The sequence below is a fragment of the Callospermophilus lateralis genome, chromosome 13 (genome assembly GCF_048772815.1).
Source record: "Callospermophilus lateralis isolate mCalLat2 chromosome 13, mCalLat2.hap1, whole genome shotgun sequence".
Lineage (NCBI taxonomy): Eukaryota > Metazoa > Chordata > Mammalia > Rodentia > Sciuridae > Callospermophilus > Callospermophilus lateralis.
Window position 1 is genome coordinate 54,362,051 of NC_135317.1, and position 25,376 is coordinate 54,387,426.

General features: G+C 34.0%; 1 protein-coding gene across 5 annotated transcripts in view; it reads right to left on the reverse strand.

The window, feature by feature from the left end:
• The window catches only part of Akt3 (AKT serine/threonine kinase 3), a 282,729-nt gene that overhangs the window by 98,429 nt on the left and 158,924 nt on the right, over window positions 1–25,376 (reverse strand). For all 5 annotated transcript variants that reach the window (XM_076832053.1, XM_076832051.1, XM_076832056.1 and 2 more), the window contains 2 exons: window positions 24,188–24,332; window positions 17,893–18,024 (listed from right to left, as the gene is read on the reverse strand). In XM_076832053.1, the coding sequence (XP_076688168.1) occupies window positions 17,893–18,024; window positions 24,188–24,332 (277 nt within the window). The remainder of the gene's footprint in view (window positions 1–17,892; window positions 18,025–24,187; window positions 24,333–25,376) is intronic.

A 25,376-nucleotide genomic window follows, 5' to 3' on the forward strand; every position in this document is an offset into this window, starting at 1 on the left:
ACAAAAGGAAAAAAAAAAAGCAAACTGTGAATATATATTCTAGGAACCGATTATATAAATTTTAATTATTTATTTAAAATCCAAAGAGTTAGAAAAGGATTTAAAAACATGCTGCCATGCTTCCTTTATTGCTCAGCTTCCCCTCCACTCAAAGAAAAAAAAATTAATGATTTATTTCAGATGGCCGGAAGGTATAAAGTCATTCATACTTGAGCAAAATAATCAATAATGATATAAAAATCAACAAAAAATTATCAGAGACAGAAAAAACATTATATTCTTCTCTCAAAAGAATGTCTTATCAGCTAATATTTTAGCATGGGTTAATATTTCTATTTGGGGAGACATAAAAGTTACATTTTAGTAGGATCATGAAATCTTCAAGTCCCCCAGTTTTAATTTTTTAAAACTTTTTTGGTTCTGGATTGAACTCAAAGATGCTTTCCCACTGAGCCACATTTCCTTCCATTCTCATAATCTCACTAAATTGCTGAGGCTGGCTTTGAACTTGCAATCCTCCTGCCTCAGCTTCCCAAGCCAGTGGGATTACAGGCATGTGCCACTGCATCTGGCTCAAGTCTTCTTTTAAAAAGAAAAATCAATCATTGAAAAAGGGAACATATAATAATATAAACTTTAATTCTAAATTATACGATTTAGAAATATAAAGAAACAGCAAAAAAAAAGTGTATCTTTTTGTCTGTAATTTTTAAATGTGCTTCTTTTAAAAATAGGTCATAACCCTTGTACTGTAGGTGACAAGTTCAAAATGAGAGTATATTTAAAACCAAAAATATGGAAAAATATATTGCCCCTATTTTGTTCATAAATCTCATCTTGGCGTCAAAAGTGAAACTGGAGAGATTTTCTTCAACATATGGAGAACTGGAAAAATGTTTCATGTTTCAAAAGTAACAATATATTAAAGAAGAAAGAACAAACTAATGAAGTATCTCTGTTTTTTTGCTTCTGGCAAGATCTTAAGTCCTTGCTAGATCAATATAACACTGTCAGTAAATCAAAATTAGATTATGAGAAAAACCGGGAGAGAAAAATATCAGGACACTGAATTACATATTTTATCTTTACAAAAGCATTTGACCTTAGTTTGATTTAGAAGATAAATGAGAAATAGATTGATCAAAGAAGGTAAGATCCTAAAGCCATTCCAGGAAGGTGAGATCAATTTGAAAGTCACTGTCACATCATACTATAATTCCTAAATTAATTATAATATTTTAATATAAACCAGAAACAGAAATGACACCAGAACTTATATTTTTTAAGCCATAGTACTAGTATAATGATTAACATAGCACATACTTAATGTTTGTTGAACTAAACTGCTTACCAAAGGAATAAATTAAAAAATGTCACATATATGAAGCTTGTTCAGTCATTCATTCTTCCACTTACTACTTCACAAATGTGCAAAACTATGTTCTAAGCACTGTTAAAGAGGGAGAATTAAACAAGAGACAAAGTCCCTACTTTTATGAAGCTTTCATTTAAGTTAGTCAGATGGTAATCAGGAATCAAAAAACACAAACACATAACACACACACACAAAGTGGAAGAAGGGACACTACAGTTAATGAACATCATATACTGTCTATGAAATATATAATGCAAGTGGCTATTTTGGGATATTCAGAACCAATCCATTCATTAAAAACAAAAACAAAATCTTGCTGGGCACAGTCCTGTAATCCCAGAAATTCAGGAGGCTGAGGAGGACTGCCAAGTTCCAGGTCAGTATGAGTAATTTGGCAAAAGCCTGTCTCAAAGAAGGAAAAAAAAAAAAAAAAAAAAAAAAAAGGATTAGGGATGTAAAGTACTTCTGGATTCAATCTTCAGTATACTACCCCACCAAAATTCCTGAGTTGTACTTATTAAGTGCTAACAAGGACTGTGCAGGTATAAAGCGATTAAATAAAAAAGATAAAATCAAGGCTGGGGTTATAGCTCAGTGGTAGAGCACTTGACTAGCATGAGTGAGGCACTGGGTTTGATCCTCATAATCATATAAAAATAAATGAATAAAGGTATTGTGTCCATCTACAACTAAAAAAAAATTTTTTAAAAGATAAGATCCTAGAAGAGATGTAAGTAACCAATTTAATAAATAGTAAACTGATTCTGACAAATGGTATTAAGAAAAAATTAGGATTATATACTATTGTAAATGAGGTAGAGAAGAGAAACCAACACCATTGGAATAGTGGAAGCTAGGTAAGATGATGGAGTGGAAGGGATAATGGCAAAATTTATGTCTGACAATATTTACTAATGCTTCTTTGATAAAGACAGCAAAAACAGGAGGGATCAATTAAGAAATTATTATAGTACTTCAAGAGAGAAACAAGACGCCTTGAACTACTATGGTGAAAATAGGAACAGGAAAAATGGGGATTATAAGATATCTGCCATTAACATGAGGGTGAACCAAAAGAAATATGTCTTTATAAGCAATGAGAAACAGATTCACAGGAGAGAGAAAATTTACCTATATGGTTTAGTATGTTAAGTAGTTTTAATCATTGATTTGGGGAAAAACGGAAAATTAGTGAGTATGAAGCCCATTTGAAACCAATAAAGATATAGTAGTGCTTTAGAAAATATTTCTAATATTTCATTTTACTTTGGGAAAACATAAGAGTTAATTTTCTATGTCACTTGGTTTCATGGACAAAAATGTTTTTTTCCTGAATTCTGAATCTCTCTAAATTACATGAAAGGAATCAAGTAAAGATGCATGGAGGAAAAAACTAAAACAATATTTGTTATTATAAAAATGAAATTGGAACTAATAAAACATACATATATTTCATAAAGTAAAATGCATTTTCTATTACATTTTACATCTGATTAGTTTAGAATTTTCCCCATTAATGCAAATTTAATGGTACTGTATTTCACATACTAATTAGTTTTTGCTATGAAGGTATGCACAAGCTAAAAAGTAAACACAGATGCCAATAATTTTTAATTACAGCTAAAAGCAACATGTCAAAACAAGATGTTAAAAATAACAGAGATAAAAAAATTAGTGGCTAAAACAATATGAGGCTCTTCAAAAAATCAATTCGTTGATCATAATTATAAATGAAGAGTTCTAGAAATGTTTGGATATACAATATAAGTATAATAATGCTTTCATGAAAAGACTCCTGAAATACAGATTCCTACATATTCAACCATGGTAAAAGACTAAATAATAACTTTTAAACCTAATTTCTTTCACAGAAAGGTTTAGGGGAATAGAATTTTATTTATTGAGGACATCCACTCTCTCCTATTTATTTTCCCAAATCCTTCCCAGTTTATCACTCACCTTCTACTGGATCTGGTCTAACTCACCCTTCACTTGCTCCACTCACTGTTTTACAACAAGTTTTTTTGAAGGAGACCAGGAATAGGAGATGACAAAGAGGAGGAGAAAGAACAACTTCTTTCTATTATCAGGGATACCAATAGTGTATCTTGCCTTTTATCAAGTTATGTTTTATTATTCTCATTTGTATAAGTAAATTGAGGTCCTCAGCAGTTAAATAGCTCAAGCTGCAGGTGAAAAAGTCAATATTAATCTTGTATCTTAGTTGAAAATGAAGGGTCATTTCTATTTCACAACTGCTTTCAAACAGCTTACTCAGTATCAAGTTAACTAGAATCTTTTACACTGTTCATATTATCTTCTCCATCTTGAACACGAGTCTATAATGAATAGCTGTCAGAAGATGACTAAAATCAGGATATATTACATATAAAGCATTTATTTCCTTCATCCTTCTAAAGCAATAAATGAGATCTAGAGGAGATGATCAAGCAGGTTAGGGAGACAGAAGAGGGTAGAGAAACATTACCATGGAACACTTATTTCTAAATTAAACTACAATGACTGCCAGTGATCATTATTCACTTGCTCACTGTCTTCATAAGCCACATGTTACTTTTTAAGAGGAGAAATGTCACACTTACCAAGCTCTAAATTTCGGGTTCTTATTCTCCTCTATTGAAAACATGCGCAATGGCCCAACTGTGCTAAGACATCTCCCACTCTCCAATTCTCAGAATATATTTTCACCATTAACAAATTTATATTCTAAAATTTTTTTACCTCTAAAGAAAATGTAAGTACAATCATCCTGTTATTTATAAATACTAATATATGTATGCACTATAAAGTATTTTATATTATATATTGTATATATATAAAGTATTTTATTTGATAAATTGTTCTTGATGGTCCTGTTCCAAACATTACTTGGATAGAGGGTAACATACTTGCTTTAACTTTGATCCTGATACAATCACTTAGACCTGAGTCTTTCTTTAACTGGAGTGTGTGTCTGTTCTGCTCTTTCCTTCTGCCCCTTCAATTCCCAGTATTGAGACAGGTAAATCTCTATCTTCTCACTTCTTAATCTAAAAACAAAACCTCACATAAACATAAAACTAGCACCATAGAGACCCCTCCAATCTCAGCTGAAGTCTTATGAGATTTCTTTCATCACCATTAATTAGGCCACTATTCCATTTCTCAAATGGTTGTTTTGAATATTTCCTAGGTCTCTTTCCGTAGCTGGTATGTATGCTGAAATATATACACTAATCTTGCCAAGCAAGTTACCTTATCTAGTTAAACTACCGAGCTGAAATTAGAACCCCATTTGATCTGGCCTTTCAAGTTTAGAATGCTTTCATTAAGTTGTTTCTCATTATCTCAACCTCACTCCCTCACATTTTCAAAAATGTGATCTTAATTCCTACTCTGAAGAAAAGCCATGAGAAAGTAACATTTAACACATTTGATCACTCCCTCTTCCTGAAAACTGTTCTTTTTGTTTCCAGGATATCATGACCTCTCAATTATCCTCTGTTTTAGTGGTTTCCTTTTCTTTGTCTCTCATGCTGGTCTTTTTTTTTCTGAACCTTTGTATAAGAAGTGCCCCCTGGCACTGAGACCACGTCTTTTAACCAGGTATACCCATTCCTTAATGAATTCTTTCAGACTTTGGCTCTAGATACTTCAAATCTAGACCTCATTCCTAAACTCAAGAAGTGCCTATTGGACATGAAAGTCTAATATTTGATTTAAACTTGGGCATCTAATAGTAATATCAAATCTGTCATGTCCAAAACCTATTTTCCCATTTGCCTTCAAATGAGTTTGTTTCTCCTACAATTATCTCTATCATAGTGGATGATAACATCATCCTTTCACAGTTGCTCAGGACAAAAACCATCCCATGTCTTCAAGTCCTTTATTTCTTTCATACTCTCCATTCAATCTCTCAAGAAATCTGGTTGGCTCTTCAACAAAATAAACCCAAGGTCTGACTATTCTCCACCTCCACTATTACTACCACAGTGCAAATCACTGTCATCAATTGTTATTGCAGTTAACACCTAACAAGCTCCTTCTTTCTAATCCATAGTCTATTCTCAACAGTGCTTCCATAGAAATACTACTGAAATGAAAACCAGATCTGATCTCTCCCTTTAAATGCCAAGTGGCACTCCCTAGATGAAGTGGCTGATATGTTGCATATGCAGGCCATGCTGGATTGGATTTATGATTATCAGCATAATCATATGCCCTTACTCAAGTTAATCAAACTGGTCTAAAATCAAACAATTCAAGAAGTTATGTAAGATTTGCTGTCAGCTTCTTCCTATGCATCTTACAGATCCTAAGAAAATTAGAGCAATTAACTCAGAGAACAGCAAAAGACCAAAAGCTAAGGAAGTTATTTAAGAAAGGTAAAGTTTTAAATTAAGGAATGAGATAAATAAAGTGGACATTGATGAGGCTGACAGAAATATCTTAATGCAACACAACAAAAGTGACACAAATTGGTGTGAACATACTTTGTATACAACCAGAGATATGAAAAACTGTGCTCTGTATAGTGTAATAAGAATTGTAATGCATTCTCTTTCATATAGGAAATAAAAAAAATTAAAATAAAATAAAAAAAAGGAACTGTCTTGTCTGCAAAGAGAAAAGACAACTAGATGACAATGGGGGTACATTACCCAGATGGGATGGACTCAACATAGTTGGCAAGTACACTACATTGAACCATTACCAGTATCCTTAGGAAGCTATAAGTGGGCCTGGACAGGAAATGACATTTGAGTTTAGATAGAGCTTTACATACTCCAAAATAGATGCAAAAACATGAACATTATAAGATGATTGGAACAGAAGATACTATACCCCACCCAATTACATGTCATTAGATTAAAAAAATGTTTATAGCCCACAGTATTCAAAACTGTCCTTAGAATGATAAAGAACTAGAATGGGAAATGTTATATAAAATGGGAAGAGATAAAGACATGAAGGACTGGCACACGTGGTCTCGGTTTATGATGGTTTAGTCAACCTCTGGTCTGTGCCTCTTTCTTTTTGCTTTTCAGCAGAAGTCCATGAAGTATACCATTTCTTTCACACTAACAGGGTTTTTAACAATTTTGCATTTTTTTTTAATTTGCAATAAGTTTTGTGTGTTTTATCTACTGATTGATTCTACAAACTGAATACCAATTTGGTGTTTGCAAAAGTATAGGTAAGTATCACTCACAATAGAACTGAAATGAAGGAATGGTTACTCTATATCAATAAACTAGGGCTCTGCAAAGGAGAATGCTCCAAGTGTTTGGGTCAGATAGACATTTTCCTTATATCCCATTTACTGGTCATAATCATTCCATATTTCACTTTGCTTCACAGGCAATGTTTTTCTTGCAATTCTAAGTGCTGCCTCCCTTCCAACTTTAATCTATCATTAGGGTCAACCTAAGTCAAACGATCTAATATGGACTGGTTATTTTATAAATGCCAGCTTTTTATTGTTATGAAAAAAAATACAAAACACTGGGATTTCTTATTATTGCACTGTGCTCTCAGTGCTAACATTTTACAGATTCCATCTCTGACTCTTTAATTTCCTTCTAGGTTTTTCTAAAGAAGGAATGAAGGAAAGAAGGAAGGGAAGAAAGGAGGGAAGGGGAGAGGAGAAAAGAGGAGGGATTGGGGAGTTGAGGGGAGGGAGAGACAAATTGATTATTATTTCTTTGTTGGGAGGTAATATGTTTCTCAAATTCTGAAAGCATTTTTGATGTTCTGAAATTTTCTGAAGAAAACTTTGTAGAAGATCCTCTTATTTGCTCAGCACTCAGCGGACCCTTTTAGATTGGAAACTTAACACAGCTCTTGCAAGTTTTAGTTTTTCTTATTTTTTAGAAAAGCCTTTCAATTCTTACAGTTACTGAGTTCCCTTGATTGAGCCTTCATGTTGTAATGATTTTTCAATATTTTCCATTTCTTTATTTCTGGTTCTTTATTCCTAGATACTCTCCAAAATTTGTTTCTAACTCTTCTATTAATTTTTTAAAAATTTTAGAAATCAGACATTAAATTTACAATTAAGCTTTTTCGGCCTATTTTTGTTTCCTATTTGCAATATCTTTATTCCTGTTTAAAATAATAATTAGTGATTGTTAACTTATCTTCTGTTTATTTTGTCTCTGTTTCCACTAGGATCACTGTTCTTCTGTTCCTCTTGCTTATTCTATGCTCTTCAAATTTTTTTCTGTTTGATGATTCTCAATAATCTATTCATATTCTTGAAGGATAAATGAGGTAAATTTATAGAGTATGGGTTTCCTCACTGAATTGACCATCAATTCTCTTACACAGATTAGAAAACATGTTCACATACTTCATTTAAGAGTACAAGGTGGGAAACTAGAACTACTTCACTCTGAATGTCCAGAAACATTCAACAAAATAGGGTATCAATTACTACAACTAGGAACCTACCATATCCAAGATAAACTACTCAACAATAAAGTTAAGGGAAGTTCTATTTTTATCTTCATGAAAAAAAAAAAATACAAAACACTACATCTTCTTGCCCTTAGACATGAATGGGATTATACCTATCCAAATGTTCTAACCAAAATAAGATAAAAGACCATGTAATGCTTTATTTTCTACTCCGACTCTGAGAACTTGTCCAAAAGTTAAAAATAAAAAAAAATTTTTTTAAGACTCTCTGTGGGACTTTGCCAAGTAGAATGACTCTCATCTCCTCCACAGTCCTTTCTTTTTTTCATTTCTGGACTGTGATACCCTCTATTCAATTTATGTTACTACTATAACAACTGTTTTCAATGTCTATAAGTTCATACCAATTTCTTATACTGTAAACATAGTGGATTCAAACCAGGGCTCCTAGGAAAAATTGCTGATTCCAAGTCTGGTGAGTGGAAAATACAAGAAGAGCATGGAGAATCTTGTGGTGCCAAGATAAACTACAGTAAGGATGAGCATATGTCAAAATGGCACATAAACAAACAAAATGAGCTCCCAATAGCTAAAGCCAGAATAACTGAAATAACTGAAATGAACAATTCACCAAAAGGGATTCAAAAACAGATTTAAGCAGGCAACAGAAACAATCAGTAAGCCTGAAGACAAGACAAATGAGAAAACACAACCCAAATGATAGTGTCTATGAAATACCATCAAGTGGACCAACATGGGCACTGTGGACTGTCACAGAAGTTAGGGGAAATAATAGCTGAAATCTTTCCAAATGTGATGAAAGACATGCACATACATATCCAAGAAGCTCAATGAACACCAAACAAGATAAACTTGACCTCCACTGAGGCACATTTTAATTAAATCACTGAAAGAGGGGCCATGGGAAAATGGTGGAATAGAGGAAGTCCTGTTTCTGGCTGCTCTGTGACATAAACCCAAGAAAGCAGACAGGCAGCTTCTCAACAAGGTCTCACCTACACAAAATACAACATCTCAGAAGAGTGTGAGAAAACCCCTATACTGTGAATTTTCACAGAAACCACCAGTGCTGAGACCACCCGCACAGAAATTAGAGCCTCTGGGCTTGAGTAAGTCTATGGACACTGGACCCAAAGCCCACTTCTAGCTCACACACAGCTCACAAGTGGCTTAGCAGAAAAACCTTTCGGCACCTCTGCAGAACTCCAGACTGCGTACCACTCCCAAGCAGGTCACTGGGCTGCTACCTATCCACAGCACAAGGCCATTGCCCAGCTCCCCCCATCTCACCAGACACCCCGGGGCTGGAAGCAGTTGGACTCCATCTTGGAAAACCTTCCTCCCCACTTTGTGCTGGGAATGGCTATCAGATAGGATTGCCATTTGAGTAAATACCTGATTTCCAATTCCTCCTCCCTCCCCAGTGGTGTTAACTCAGCACAGTGGTCATCCAACGCAAGAACAGCTCTCAGTTGGACAAAGTGCAGTGTGAACAGGATGCTGCCGCCTACCTGGTGTGACCCTGGGGGTGAGAGGTCCCGCAGTTGGGACCTGATAAGTAAGAGAGGGGAGGGGACTAATGTCTGGAGCATAACAGGGAGATCAGAATTTTGGAAATCTCCAGGCAAGAGAGGGAGATGATACCAGGGACTCTTGTCAGATGAGTGATCATAACAAAAGACCCATGAGGTGCTATTTCCCAGCTGGGACTGGTGAGCCGTACTTCCCACCTCCAGATACTCCACAACAGGTCCAGTCTTCTCACCCTGGTTACCTACACCATCTTGAGGGCAGAGTCACCAGCTTACAACAGACAGCTCCACCTACTGAATGAGAAGAGAAGCAGGAAAAGTATTTTTTTTCCCTCTTCTTCTTTCTCTTTTACCCTTCTATCCTTTGGCCCTTACAACCCCAACGTATATAAAACCAAGAACTTTGCATGAAATAGAACTTTGAAGACTGAGTCACCTAATAATATAATATAGAGGAACTGCATAAGCCTTTTTTTTCTTTTTCTTTTCTCTTTTTTTTCTTTCTTTCCCTTTTTTCCTTTCTTCTTCTTTCACCCTCCAAATTATACTATTTTAACATCCTGTATTTTTCTAAATATATATGTGTGTTTGTTTTATGTTACTGTCTTCCCACATAATTTTCTACCCCAAATTACCTCCTATATATTCTCTTGCTACTAACCCTCTTCACTAGAATTCTCCTTCACATTTCCTAAGATATATTAACTCTATACCCTCACATCTTTTCCCTTCAACATACTGTCCTACAACCGACCCCCAGTTCATAGTTCACCGTCAGAAACTGTAAACCTTTTTGTGAAACTACTGATTATATTTTAAATAATAATTGAAACCAACATTTCTGGACATTGAGACTAAACTATAAATGTCTTAATAACAACAATTTCTTCATAGGTGATGTAATATTGATATTGGGATCTGTTAACATTATCCTTCCCCACAAAGGAGATATCTTAGAACCCTACAAGAGCACTACAAATCTATAGAGTAAAAACAATAACACACCAGATCCACATAGCTGGAAAGGAAGACACACGAGCAACATGAAAAGACAATGGAAGAAAGTACCACAAACAAATCAAGACAACACATCATTAGAAGCATTGGCAGCTATAGCAGAAAAAATGACAGAGAAAGATCTCAGGATATACATTGTTAAAATGTTTTGGGATCTAAAAGAAGACATAAGAGAACAAATAAAGGCAGTGAAAGATCACTTCCACAATGAGCTACATAAACAAATCCAAGAAGCAAAAGATCATCATCAGGGAGATAGAGGTGCTATTAAAAAAACAAACAGAAATCCTTGAAATGAAAGAAATAATAAGCAAAATTAACAACTCAAATGAAAGTATCACCAACAGAGTAGACAATTTAGAAGACAGGACATCAGAAAATGAAGATCAAGCAAATCATCTTGAAAAGAACATAGACTACACAGCGAAATGTAAACCACGAACAGAACATTCAAGAAATATAGGATAGCATAAAAAGACCAAAATTGAGAGACACTGGAATAGAGGAAGGCATAGAGGTACAAACCAAAGGAATGAAGAAACTATCAATGAAATAATATCAGAAAACTTTCCAAACATGAAGAATGAATTGGAAATCCAAATTCAAGAAGCATACAGGACACCAAATATACAAAATCACAACAGATCCACACCAAGGCACATTATAATGAAAATGCCCAACATACAGAATAAGGAGAGAATTTAAAAAGCCACAAGAGAAAGAAATCAGATTACATATAAGGAAAAACCAATTAGGATAACGGCAGATTTTTCAACACATACCCTAAAACCTAGAAGATCCTGGAACAACATATCAAGCTCTGAAAGAAAATGGGTGCCAACCAAGAATCTTGTATCCAGCAAAATTAAGTTTTAGATTTGAAGATGAATTAAAAGCTTCCACAGTAAACAAAAGTTAAAAGAATGTATAGCTAGAAAACTGGAACTACAAAACATCCTGGGCAAAATATTTCATGAAGAGGAAACAAAAAACAACAATAAAAATCAGCAGAGGGAGGTAGTACACTGAAGGAAAAACTAATCAAAGAAGAAAACCAATTCAAGTAAAATAACAAAAATAAACAAATATGGCTGTAAATACACACCATGTCTCAATAGTAACCCGAAATATTAATGGCTTAAACTCACCAAACAAAAGACATAGGCTAGCAGATTGGATTAAAAAAAGACCCATCAATTTTCTGCCTCCAGGAGACTAATCTGATAGGAAAAGACATACACAGACTGAAAGTGAAAGAAAGGTTAGGAAAAATCGTATCACTCATATAAATTGCAGAAGCAAGCAGGGGTTTTCATACTCATATTAAACAAAGTAGACATCAAGCCAACGTTAATCAAAAGGAATAAAGATGGACATTACATACAGCTCAAGGGAACCATACACCAACAAGACATAACAATCAAAAATATATATGTCCCAAACAATGGTACAGCTATGTTCAAACAAACTCTTCTCAAGTTCAAGAGTCAAATTGACCACAACATAATAATCTTGGGTGACTTTAACACATCTCTCTCACCACTGGATAGACTGTCCAAACAAAAGTTGAATAAAGAAACTATAGAACTGAGTAACAACAATCAATAACTGAGACTTTACTGACATGTGTAGAATATTTCAACCTGCATCAAGTGGATACACTTTCTTCTCAGCAACACATGGATCATTCTCTAAAAGAGACAATATACTATGCAACAAAGCAACTCTTAGCAAATAAAAAAAGTAGAGACACTACCATGCATTTTAATGGATCATAATGAAATGAAATTGGAAATCAACGACAAAATAAAAAATAAAAATTTCTCCATCACCTGGAGACTAAACTATATGCTACTGAATGATCAATGGGTCACACAAGATATCAAAGAAGAGATTAAAAAATTCTTAGAGGTAAATGAGAACACAGACCCAATGTTATCGAAATCTCTGGGACACTATGAAAGCAGTACTAAGAGGAAAATTCATTGCATGGAGTTCATTCATTAAAAGAAGAAAAAGTGAACAAATAAATAACCTCAAACTACATCTCAAAGCCCTAGAATAATAAGAACAAACCAGCAGCAAAAGCAGTAGAAGACAAGAAATAATAAGAGCTGAAATCAATGAAATCGCAACAAAAGAAACAATTGAAAAAATTGACAAAACAAAAAGTTGGTTCATTGAAAAAATAAATAAAATTGACAGATCCTTAGCCAGGCTAAAGAAGAGAAGGAGAGAGAGAACTCAAATTACCAGCATATGAGATGAAAAAGGTAATATCAGAAATACGGAGGATAATTAGAAATTTCTTAAGTCATACGATTTGCCCAGATTGAGTCAGGAAGACACACACAATTTAAACAGACCAATATCAAGTGAGGAAATAGAAGAAGCCACCAAAAGATTATCAATCAAGAAAAGCCCAGGACCAGATGGATACACAGCCGAGTTCTACAAGACCTTTAAAGAAGAACTAATACCAATACTCTTCAATATATTTCAGGAAATAGAAAAAGAGGCAGTAATTCCATATGAATTCTATGAGGCCAATATCACCCTGATCCCAAAACCAGGCAAAGACACATCAAAGAAAGAAAACCTCAGACCAATATCTCTAATGAACATAGATGCAAAAATTCTCAATAAAATTCTGGCAAATAGAATACAAAAACATACCAAAAATTCTGTGCACAATGATCAAGTGGGATTCATCCCAGAGATGCAAGGTTGTTTCAACATATGGAAATCAATAAATGTAATTCATCAATCAATAGACTTAAAGTTAAGAATCATAAATAGATGCAGAAAAAGCATCTGACAACATAAAGTATCCCTTTAAGTTCAAAACACTAGAAAAACTAGGGATAACAGGAACATATCTCAATATCGCAAAGGCTAAGCCTCAGGCCAACATCATTCTAAACAGAGAAAAATTGAAGGCATTCCCTCTAAAATCTGGAATAAGACAGGGATGCCCCTTTTCACCACTTCTATTCAACATAGTTCTTGAAACTCTTGCCAGAGCAATTAGAGAGATGAAAGAAATCAAAGGGTTATGTATAAGAAAAGAAGGACTTAAAATATCACTATTTGCTGACAATGATTCTATACCTAGAAGACCCCCCAAAAAATTCCACCAGAAAACTTCTGAAACTAGTAAGTGAATTCAGCAAAGCAGCAGGATATAAAATCAACACCCATAAATAAAGGCATTTTTGTATATCAGTGACAAAGCCTCTGAGAAGGAAATGAGGAAAACTACCCCATTCACAATAACCGCAAAAAAAAAAAAAAAAAAAAAAAAAAATACTTGGGAATCAACTTAACGAAAGAGTTGAAAGATCTATACAATGAAAACTACAGAACTCTAAAGAGAGAAATCAAAGAAGACCTTTGCTCTTGGGTAGGCAGAATTAATATTATCAAAATGACTATACTACCAGAAGCACCATAAAGATTTAATGCAATTCTGATCAAAATCCTAATGGCATTTCTCACAGAGAAAGAAAAAGCAATCATAAAATTTACCTGGAAATATAAGAGACCCAGAATAGCTAAAGCAATTCTTAACAAGAAGAGTGAAGCAGGTGGCATTGCTATACCAGACCTTAAATTATACTACAGAGCAACAGTAACAAAAACAGCATGGTATTGGCACCAAAATAGACTGGTAGACCAATGATACAGAATAGAGGACACAGAGCCTAACTCACAAAATTACAATTATCTTATATTAGACAAAGGTGCCAAAAACATGCATTGGAGAAAAGATAGCCTCTTCAACAGATGGTGCTGGGAAAACTGGAAATTCATATGCAACAAAAATGAAATTAAACCCATATATCTCACCATGCACAAAACTCAACTCAAAATGGATCAAGGACCTAGGAATTAAACCCGAGACTCTGCATCTAATAAAAGAAAAAGTAAGCCCTCCATCATGTGGAATTAGGATCCGACTTCCTTACTAAGACTCTTTTGGTGCAAGAATTCAAATCAAGAATCAATAAATGAGATGGACTCAAACTAAAAAGTTTCTTTTCAGCAAAAGAAATGCTCTGTGAGGTGAACAGAGAGCCCACATCATGGGAGCAAATTTTTACACATCAGAGTAATAATCTCTAGGGTATATAAAGAACTCAAAAAGATAAGCAAAGAAAAAACAAATAACCCAATCAATATATGAGACAAGGACCTGAACAGACACTTCTCAGAAAAGGATATACAATCAATCAACAAATATATAAAAAAATGCTCATCATCTCTAACAATCAGAGAAAAGCAAATCAAAACTACTCTAAGATATCATCTCACTCCAATCAGAATGGCAGCTATTATGAAGACAAACAACAATAAATGGCAGCTATTATGAAGACAAACAACAATAAGTTTTAGCGAGGATGTGGGGAAAATGGTATACTCATCCATTGCTGGTGGGAGTGTAAATTGGTGCAGCCAATATGGAAAGCAGTATGGAGATTCCTTGGAAATCTGGGAATGGAGCCACCATTTGACCCAGCTATCCCGCTCCTCGGACTATACTCAAAGGACTTTAAAACAATATACTACAGGGACACAGCCACATCAATGTTTATAGCAGCACAATTCACAATAACTAAACTGTGGAGCCAACCTAGATGCCCTTCAGTGGATGAATGGATTTAAAAAAGTGACATATATACACAATGGAATTTTACTCAGCAATAAAAGAGAATAAAATTGTAGCATTTGCAGGTAAATGGATGACGTTGGAGAAGATAATGCTAAGTGAAGTTAGCCAATCCCAAAAAAACAAATGCTGAATGTTTTCTCTGACTCATAGTGGGGTAGGGAGTGGGAACATGGGAGGAATAGATGAATTCTAGATAGGGAAGAAAGGAGGGAGGGAAAGGGAGGAGGCAGGAGATTAGCAAGATGGTGTAATGTGATGGACATCATTATCCAAAGTACATGTATGAAGACATGAACTGGATGTCAACCTACTTACATACAAACAGAGATATGAAAAATTGTGATATGTATGTGTAATAAGAATTGTACTGCAAAAAAAGAAGTATATGTATGAAGACATGAATTGGCATGAACATACTTTATATACAAAGATATGAAAAATTGGGGCTGGGATTGTGGCTCAGTGGTATAGCGCTCGCCTAGGATGGGTGGAACCTGGGTTCGATCCTCAGAACCACATAAAAAAAAAAATAAAGGCATTGTGTTGTGTCCATCTACACCTAAAAAATAAAAAAAAATATTAAAACAACAAAAAAAGATATGAAAAATTGTGCCCTATATGTGTAATAAGAATTGTAATGCATTCCGCTGTTATGTATTTAAAACAAAATAAAATCAATTAAATAAAAAAAACATTGAAGGATAACCTTGAAAGCCCCAAGAGAGAAACAACTTATCACGTGTTCAATGGATTGTCAATAACAGATTTCTCACAAGAAACTTGGGAGATCTGAAGGCATTAGGTTGATATGCTAAAGAAAAAATCAGAGTCAACCAAGAATCCCTTATCTCAAAAAACTATCCTTCAGAAATGAGATAGAAATTAAGATACTCAGAAAAAAAGAAGCTGAAAGAGTTCATTTACCACTAGATCTGCTTGGAAGAAATGACAGAGGTCCTTCTAATGGAAATAAAATGGCATTAGATAGTAACCTGAAGCTGTATAAAGAAATATCTTTAGCAAAGGTAAATACATGGTCAATTATAAATGTTATTATTGTAACCTGGTAATAAATGCTTTTTGTTTTACTTCACAATTTAAGAGACTAATGCACTTAAAAAATCAGTAGTCTCTGATTTTGAACATATATTTTCTTTCAAAAAATTGATAAACAGATTTGGTGGGGAAAGCAAGAAGAAACTATATGGATCAGAGTATCCTAACCATATTTTGTCAAATATATCCAAATCTGTACAAATACTCAGGAAAAATACAAGTAGTTAGCGATAACATACAATGTCTTATAGGATATTTTCAAGTCTGATGAATAGAAATTAAACAATGGAGTACAAGAATGACTAGTACATAAAAGGAGGATCAAAATAGAACTGATCGTGACTCAATCGTTTGATATACAACAGGTAGTGATAATGATAGCAAATATTTGTAACAATATGTTTATCTTAATTTAATACTATTTTAATTTTAATTCAATACAGTTTAATTGATAAAATTTATTTATGATGGCAAATACTATTATGTTCATTTATTAAATTATTCCTGACAGCAACTCTAAGATGTGGGTACTATTATTTTTGTCATTTTCCAGATGATGAATTTAAGGCATAAAATGTTGAGTACTTAGGGGATCATTTAGTAAGTGGCAGAGCCTACTACTACATTACAGTACCTTCCGGAAAATACTGGTTTCAGGTACTGTGCTAAACACTTTACACGTCATAATGCTCATAATAGTCCTACTAAACAGTAGGATTTATCCTATCAATTTTACAAATAAAAGAAACTAAGACTCTAATGGGCTGTCCAACACACTGAAGGATATTTAGCCTTTTACTTGGTGACTGTCAGAAATATCCCTCTTCCCAACTGAGATAAGCAAATATGATTCTTCCCCCACAAAAAAACCCAAATATTTCCAACTGCTACTTAGTCAGGAGTATTCTCCCTAAAATTGGTTGTTAAAGGTCATTAAATGGGATGCGAACCTAGGTCTGTGCATCTCCAAAGTAAATGTTCTTCATAATAGGAGACACTGACTTATGAAGTATTTGAAGCAAATATTCAACAATGGGTGGGGTCAGGGTTCATGAAGGACAGGGAACAATTCATTTCAGATGAGGTTTATAGTTGCAAATACTTGGAAGTAGTCTATAAAGTATAATACAGTATAGCACATCATATTATATGTATCATTTGTTGAATTAAGACATAAAGCATGGGCCAATTTATAAAATGCTTCAAAATTTTCTTTTGAGAGAACTGTGATTCAATGTAGAATTTTGGGTGAGAAATCAGTCATTAACATGTTAATTATTTGTAAGGGTCTAAAATGAATAAAGCTGAGGGGGGATTAAGCCATTCTAAAGGAATGTAAAAGACTCATTTCTTTTAGTTTCACCATTCTAGTGTTTTCACATCTACTTAGAATGCTTTTCCATTCAATGTTATATAATCTCTGAGTTATGAGTACAAAACCATTAATACTACCCTAATCAATTTTTTATTAAGAAATTCAGAATACTGGGAAAAAATATTAAACAACAACACTATTAATACTAGTGATATAGATCACAAATATATATTAAAAATACTCCCAAACATATCATTAATATCTCCATTTCCTTACAGAAATAAAATACCTTCAGTATAATTTAGGCTAACAGTATTAATTTCTGAAAATATTTGATTAACTGATACTACTGCAGCAGTAGCCAACAATCAATATTTTGCTTGTTTAATGGAATTTCTACACTTTAGCATGTCTAAGAATGAACATAAGCTTGTATGTTCATGGCAAAAAAGATTTAGTATAAACTCTTCTAATCAATTACCTTTGCAATAATGACTTCTTTCTTCAGAATCTTCATTGCATAATATTTCCCACTTGCCTTCTCTCGAACCAAAATAACTTTCCCAAAAGTGCCTTTTCCTAGTAGTTTCAAATAGTCAAAATCATTCATTGTCTGAAAAACACAAATTTAAAAATCTAATATTAAATACTTGAGATAATTTGTTAGTATGAAATGTATATATCTTCAATATACACTCAAAAACAAATTTTGCCAATTTCTAAGCACCCCTAAATGAAAAAGAATTAGATTGGCACTGGCTGTCTTATCTGCAACCATGAATGTTGAAAGTAATTTAAGTAGTTTTCAACAACTGGAGAAAATTATTTTGAACCTAGACTTCCATAGTCAATCAAATTATCAGTTAAGTGAAAGAGCATAGGGAGAAAAATGATTTCATTAATTTTCAAGGTTTCGGGCTGTGGTTGTGGCTCAGAGGTAGCACGCTCGCCTAGCACGTAGGAGGCACTGGGTTCGATCCTCAGCAACACATAAAAATAAAATGAAGATATTGTGTCTACCTAAAACTAAAAGTAAATAAATAAATATTAAAAAATGTTTTTCAAGGTCTCAAGGATTTAGTAGTACTGCTACCCTAGGATAATGGGATAAACAAAATGTCCTACATGAATACTTCCAATATGCCTAAGGAAGCAGCACTTTTGAATAAGTTATTTGAGAATGTATTTCATCAAAATAAGGATGGAATCTAGAAAATTTTTATAAGAAATGGTGAGACCAACCCTCGTTAGTGAAAAGAAATCTAAGATAGCAGTTTTAACTTCTGGAAAAGTGACTGGTACAATTAAGACCATGAAGGCAGGCAGACAGAAGAAGAGATGTTAACCTTGTTTGCAATGTCATGTCTCATTCCTATTTCTAAATCAGGTGATCTCCAAGATTTCACTGAGCAGACAGACCACTTACTCTCTACAGTCTCCTCTGTGTGTACTTCTGTGTTCAACATTCTTCCATAAACTTTCAAGTTTTTTAAAATTGTTTGTCTTCCCCACTCAGCTTTTCATTTTTTTGGATTTGTCTTCATTTGAAATTACTATTATTTTAATGGGCTTTTGGATGGAAAAGAAGGTTACTAGGTATGCTAAATTTACTTTCTTAAAATTAAACTAGTTTAGAGCATTATGAATAACATGTTAAGCACTTGGGTTTTATCCTACAAACAGAAGTCATTGAATATTTTAGTGCCTTTTATAACTTTTTTTTTTCCTATTTACCATCCATCTGAAGAAAATGTGAGAAATGTCTCAAATCAACGTCTTCAGCTTCCATCTTAGGAAACAAGGGAAAAAAGCAAATTAAATCCAAAATAAGAAGAAGAAAAGAAATGATCAGAGAGTAGTAATGAATTAAAATTTTAAAATAACAACAATCGAGAAAATTCAATAAAACCAAAAGGATTTTGCGAAGATCAATAACAACTGATACCCTTTAGTCTGACTGGTTAGGAAAATAAGGAGAATACACAAATTACCAATATCAGGGATGAGAGAAGTAATATCACTACAGATACTACAGATATTAAAGGGAACACAAGAGAACATAATGTCTTTATGACAATAAAATTGACACTGAGAGAAAATAAACAAATTCCCTAAAAGTCTCAAATTACTAAAACTGGAGAAAAAACAGATAACTTGAATAGCTCTATATTTATGAAGGAGATTGAATTTATGCTCAGAAAATGTTTCAATAAAGAACTCCAGGTCTAGAAGGTTTAATTGGTGACTCTCACAAACATTTAATGAAAACAAAATGATACCAATTCTATACAAATTCTTCCTGAAAACTGAAATGAAGAAATACTTCTCAGTTCATTCTAAGAGGTATCAGACTGTACCAAAACTAGACAAAGATATTTTAGGAAAACCATGGAGCAATATCCTTCATGTACATACACATAAACATTCTAAAACATTAAAAAATGAACACCTACATCCATTTTCAAACTAATTTGTTGTCTATAATTTTGATAGTTTCCCCAAATGTTAGTAACTATTCAATATCTCTGGTACAAAGGAAAAGATAAACAGCAAAGAGACAGCGGGGGGGAAAACAACAAAATAGACTTATTAGTTCAACTACAAAAACATGGGACTCTACAAATTTAGAATATAGTAACAAAGCGAGTGGCACTTGGACAATAACAGGTAATCTGAGGAAGATTTATCTTTAATAATAAATATTTTAAAATCAGGGAATAACCACCAAACAATTTGTGCTAAGTAATCCCCAATGATGGCTTCCTTCTTCCATGAAAACATGAGATCAGTTCTCTCCCTATGCTATCCTTGTATCCTGTGTTGAATATGGACTGTGATGAAAGGTATACTTTGCCAGTTCCAAACCCAGCCTCTAAGTCTTGCAGCTTATGCTTCCTCCTCTTGGAAAAATTTACAAAGCTAGCTCTACTGCTACAAGGAAGCCTAAGCTATTCTACTGAAAAGAGAGAGGGTACATAAAAAATTCCTGGAAGATAAGATACAACAGAGAGAAACCATGTGGAAAAACACCAAAGTGCCTCAGTCAAGTCACCATCAAGCCCCCTGACATGTAAGAAAGTTTTCTTGGATTTTCTAGCCTAGCCCATGTGCCAACAGAAGGCAGCCACTTGAGAGCCTATACTAGATTAGCAGAACTGCCCAAACAAGAAAATCATAACACACTGCTGTTTTTTAAGACATTAAAGTTGGGGTACTTTGTTCCATGGCAATAAACATCAAAAAGATAGTATTCTCATTAACCATATGTACAGCTCAAGGTTTCATCTGAGCAAAACCAGGTAAGGAAAAGGGGAGTAGGACTCTCATGAAGTTTGCCCTTCTGTCCACTACCCCTCCCTCTGGTGCTCTTTCAACTTCTGTAACACTGAATTAGAATTTTTTTCCCTTAGTGCTCAAAGCCTACCACAAAATAAGCATATAAGAAATGTTAATATATGAAATTTAGTAAAGAGGATGAATTATAAGAATATCCACATTGATAATTGTGAAAAAGGAAAAATATTATGCCTTTATTGTCATTTATAGCCAGATTTTTAACAAAAAATATAATTAACCGGGCATGGTGGCACATGCCTATAATCCCAGCAGCTTGGGAGGCTGAGGCAGGCGGATTGCAAATTCAAGCCAGCCTCAATTTAGCAAGGCCCTAAGCAACTTAGTGAGACTCTGTCTCAAAAATAAAAAGGACCAAAGATATAGCTCAGTGATTAAGTGCCCCTGGGTTCAATACCTGGTACCAAATCATCATCATCATCATCATCACCACCACCACCACAATAAAATCCTCATATATTTTTCCACTTTTGTCTCTTTCAAATTTTTTCTCTTTTTAAAGTTTTTCTTTTAAATTTCATATTCACATAAAAAATCCTTCCATCCACTAGACATAGAACTTCAAGTTACGGTGTTACAAATTTCCCATTTTCAAACTGTGTTAACAATATTTTATTAATATGTTAACCAGATTTTCAAAAATTTCAGAAAATTAAAATGGTTATAGCTGGTGTATCTTATTTTAAATTTTTTATCTCATCTATAATTTAAAAGATGAAATTAACTGGGACCTGACTTTAAATTCATCATCATAGTCAAATTTCAAGCTGTATACATGTGTTTACTCACATGAAAAGAAGCTTTTTTTTAAAAAAAGAAAATCTCTGAATAAGTGGATAAACCTAGAGTTTTACTTTTTGACTGGAGAAAAAGTGAGCTAAACTAACTTAAGAGATATTCAGTTCAACCAAAGAATAGAAAGTAAGTCAACAGAAAAGATTCACAGACATTTGGCTTAGATCAAGTTCAGGGTATTGTCTAATTAAATCAAAATTTCACATAAGGATAAACTCTAAGTTGTGCTGTTCACCAGGTTCATACATTTAGCACATGGAAGAGACAGAATTGTTGTTGTTGTTGTTACTTGTTTGTTTTACTGTGGTACTAAGGATTGGGCCTAGAGGCTTGTGAATGCTAGGCAAACTATCACTGAGTTACATCCCTTTTTTACAATTTCTGGAGACAGGATCTCACTAATATTGCCTAGGCTGGTCTTCAACTCAGTTATCCTCCCAACTCAGCCTACTGAGTACCTGGGTTTATAAGTGTAGGCCACCTCTCCTAGCTCAAGAGTGAGGATTCAAACTCACACACTTCAACCCAAAGAGTTCTTATTCACTGTTCTAATACCAAATTTTGGGTTAGGTAGCACTTCCCTAGCATACATGAGGGCCTAGTTCAAGCCGCAAAACTGTCAAAATAATAACAAACAAAACAAAAAACATACCCACATACAAGCCAAATCCCAAGGAAAATACCTTTAATATTTGTGTTTTCCTACTTGAAGAAGATTAACATATCAAACATATTCTAAAAGGTATTTAGAGAAATGACATGTTGGACTGTTTTCAACACCCAGATCTTCAGATTCATCTTAACCTACAGTTTTGTTCTTGTTTTAGTACCAGGGATTGAACCCAGGGGCATTTAACCACTGAGTCACATCCCCAGCCCTTCTCTTATTTGAGACAGAGTCTTGCTAAGTTGCTTAGGGCCTTGCTAAATTGCTGAGGCTGGCTTTGAACTTGCAATCCTCCTGCCTCAGCCTCACAAACTGCTGAGATTATAGAAGTATGCCACCACATCTGGCTTTAACCTACCGTTTTTTAATTAAGAAAGTTGTATTTCAATTGTGTATAGCAGTAAAAAACATTATTTACAATTCCTAAAAATATAAACTGGTATTTATTCTAGAGTACCTAGGAAAAGAAGACACTGTTTTCCTCACTGGCTCAGTAGCTGCTATTAAAAAAAAAAAAAAAAAAAAAAGCTAACATTTTCAAGATTGCTCTTCCCAGCTGACTTTAGTGAAGTTGAAGGCACCATGCAGAAAGTATATCCAGAGCCATTCTGCTTTGGCTTTTAAGACAACATAAAATGCCAAATGAAAAAGGACTAAATCCTAAGAGAAAACTTCATTTTGAAGGTTCTAAAATATTAGAGAAAATGCAATTCATAAAAATCATATAAGGGGATATCTTTCACATCTCCCTCATGATCCCTGTCAGTATTCAGTGCTAAAGTGCTGGTCACTTATTTGGTTTTAAGTAACAAACATTGCAGATTTGTATGGATAAAAAAACACTCATATGCATACATAGGAAAACTGGCTGACATTTCTCTGCAAATGATAGTTTCAGCATTCTTCCTTTTTTTTTTTAATCTTTCTACTTAAAACTGTATTTTAGGATAATCATTGACTAGAAACTTAACAGAATAATGCAGAATTTGAACATCATTATTTTATAAACCTTAAAAAATTACTGATTCAGGCAAGGACTGTTAATTAGTTTAAAATCACCAGGAAAATGAGCAGGTGGAGAATTGGACATTTATGTAATGCCAAAATAACTACACATTAATTACTTTCTAGTTACAGAGGGAAATACTATTTGCAATGGAGGGATTAGGCCATCCTCAAAACTGAACCAGTGGCCAATGTTTTATTTTATTTATTTTATTGTATTTTTTGTGGTACTGGGGACTGGATCCAGGAGCACTTTACCACTGAGATACATCCATAGGCCTTTTAGGTTTTTCAGACAAGGTCTCACCAATTGCTGAGGGTCTCACAAAATTTCTGATGCTTGAACTTGCAATTGTCCTACCCTGCCCTCTCAAGTCACTGGCATTACAAACATGCACCACCATGCCAAGATAAATAATGATAAATAAATATGTGAGCTCCACTATGAAATATACATCATCATCTACCATATAGTCTGAATGTAGGAGTCCTCTGAATGTAGGAGTCCTCCAACCCAAATTCATATATTAAAACCTAACCCCCAAGATGATGGTCTTAGGTGGTGGAGACTTTGGGGGAGTGATTACATAATGAGGGCTCTGTCCTCAGGAATGGGATTGTTGAAGGCCAGGCGTGGTGGCATGTGGTTGTATTCCCAGGGCTTGGGAGGCTGAGGCAGAAGGATTTCAAGTTCAAGGCCAGTGTCAGCTACTTAGCAAGACCTTAAGCAACTTAGAGAGACCCCCATCCCAAAATGAAAAAAGGACTAGTGATGTGGCTCAGAGGTTAAGCACCCCTGGGTTCAATCCCTAGTACCAAACCAAACCAAACAAAAAATATCTAATCAGGTTCTTTCAGCGAATTGATGTCATGAAAAAGGAGATAATATCAACATTATTTCTTTCAAAGAAATAGATATTGTGCTAATAGGAAAGTATTTAATACTATTTTCTACCTTTCTTTTATGATGGGTTGTAGAAGCATCCATTTCTTCTTCTCCTATATTATCAATTTGTGAAGTTGGACTACAATTCATTCTCTCTTCTTCTTGCCTCTGTAGTCTGTCTGCAACAGCCTGGATAGCCTCTGTCCATTCTTCCCTATAAAATTGAGTTAAAGTTCTCATTAAAGATGATGATGATACTTTAAATATTTCATAAAAAATGAAATCAACACAATTATAGTATATTCCTGGATAGCCCTCCACTGCTTTTTACCATCACCCCAAGGTGAAAATAATTCTAAAAGTATTTCAATAATATGCCTAATGTCAGAAGTAGCATTTACTTGGAGATAATAAAGTAAAAGAGGTGAAAAAAGTATTTAAAATACACTTAAAATTATTTAAAACTACAGTTAAATTTTAATTGTTTTTATACATCCTATTAAGTAAACTGACCCTCAAAAGTTTGCTGCAGTTTTCTGTTAATGTTTTGTTTAGCTACTGCAAGTCTACTGCAAGCAGACTCAAGATCTTTAAGTGATCCAACAATTTTAACAAGATTTTTCAAAACCAAAACTTTTAAACTATTCCCAGATTATAGGTGAGTTGTAGGAAGAAAGAAAGGAAGGAAGGAAGGAAGGAAGAAAGGAAGGGAGAAAGGAGGGCACGTGGGCAGAGTTTGTTGCTTAAAAAAAAATAAGTCTCAAGGGCTGGGATATAGTTCAGTGGCAGGGGGCTTGCCTAGTATGCATGAGGCCCTGGGTTTCGTTCCCAGTACTGCAAAAAAAAAAAAGTCTCAGGCTCTATCAAGCTTTATTTTTTTTCAATTTTTTTGTGCTATGGTAATATCAGGGTTTTTCTTCCCTGCAAAAATTTTAAAATCAGCTTCTTTGTTCAAGTCCAGTAGAATGGAACTGTATTAAATTTGTAGCTGAATTTTGGTAGAAGAATTGCATTAATTAATTAATTAATTAAGGCTTTGAATCCATGAATGCTGTATAACTCTCCATATATTTAGAGCTTTAATTTCCCAATGCAATGCTTCTAATTCTCTGTGTAAAGATCTTGGCCATTTTTAATTGAATTTATTCCTAGGTATGATTTTATACTATTATAGAAGTTTTAAAAATATATTTAATTTCTAATTCTTTAAGATACAGTTTGTGTGTGTACTATTTATTTACTTACTTACTTACTTACT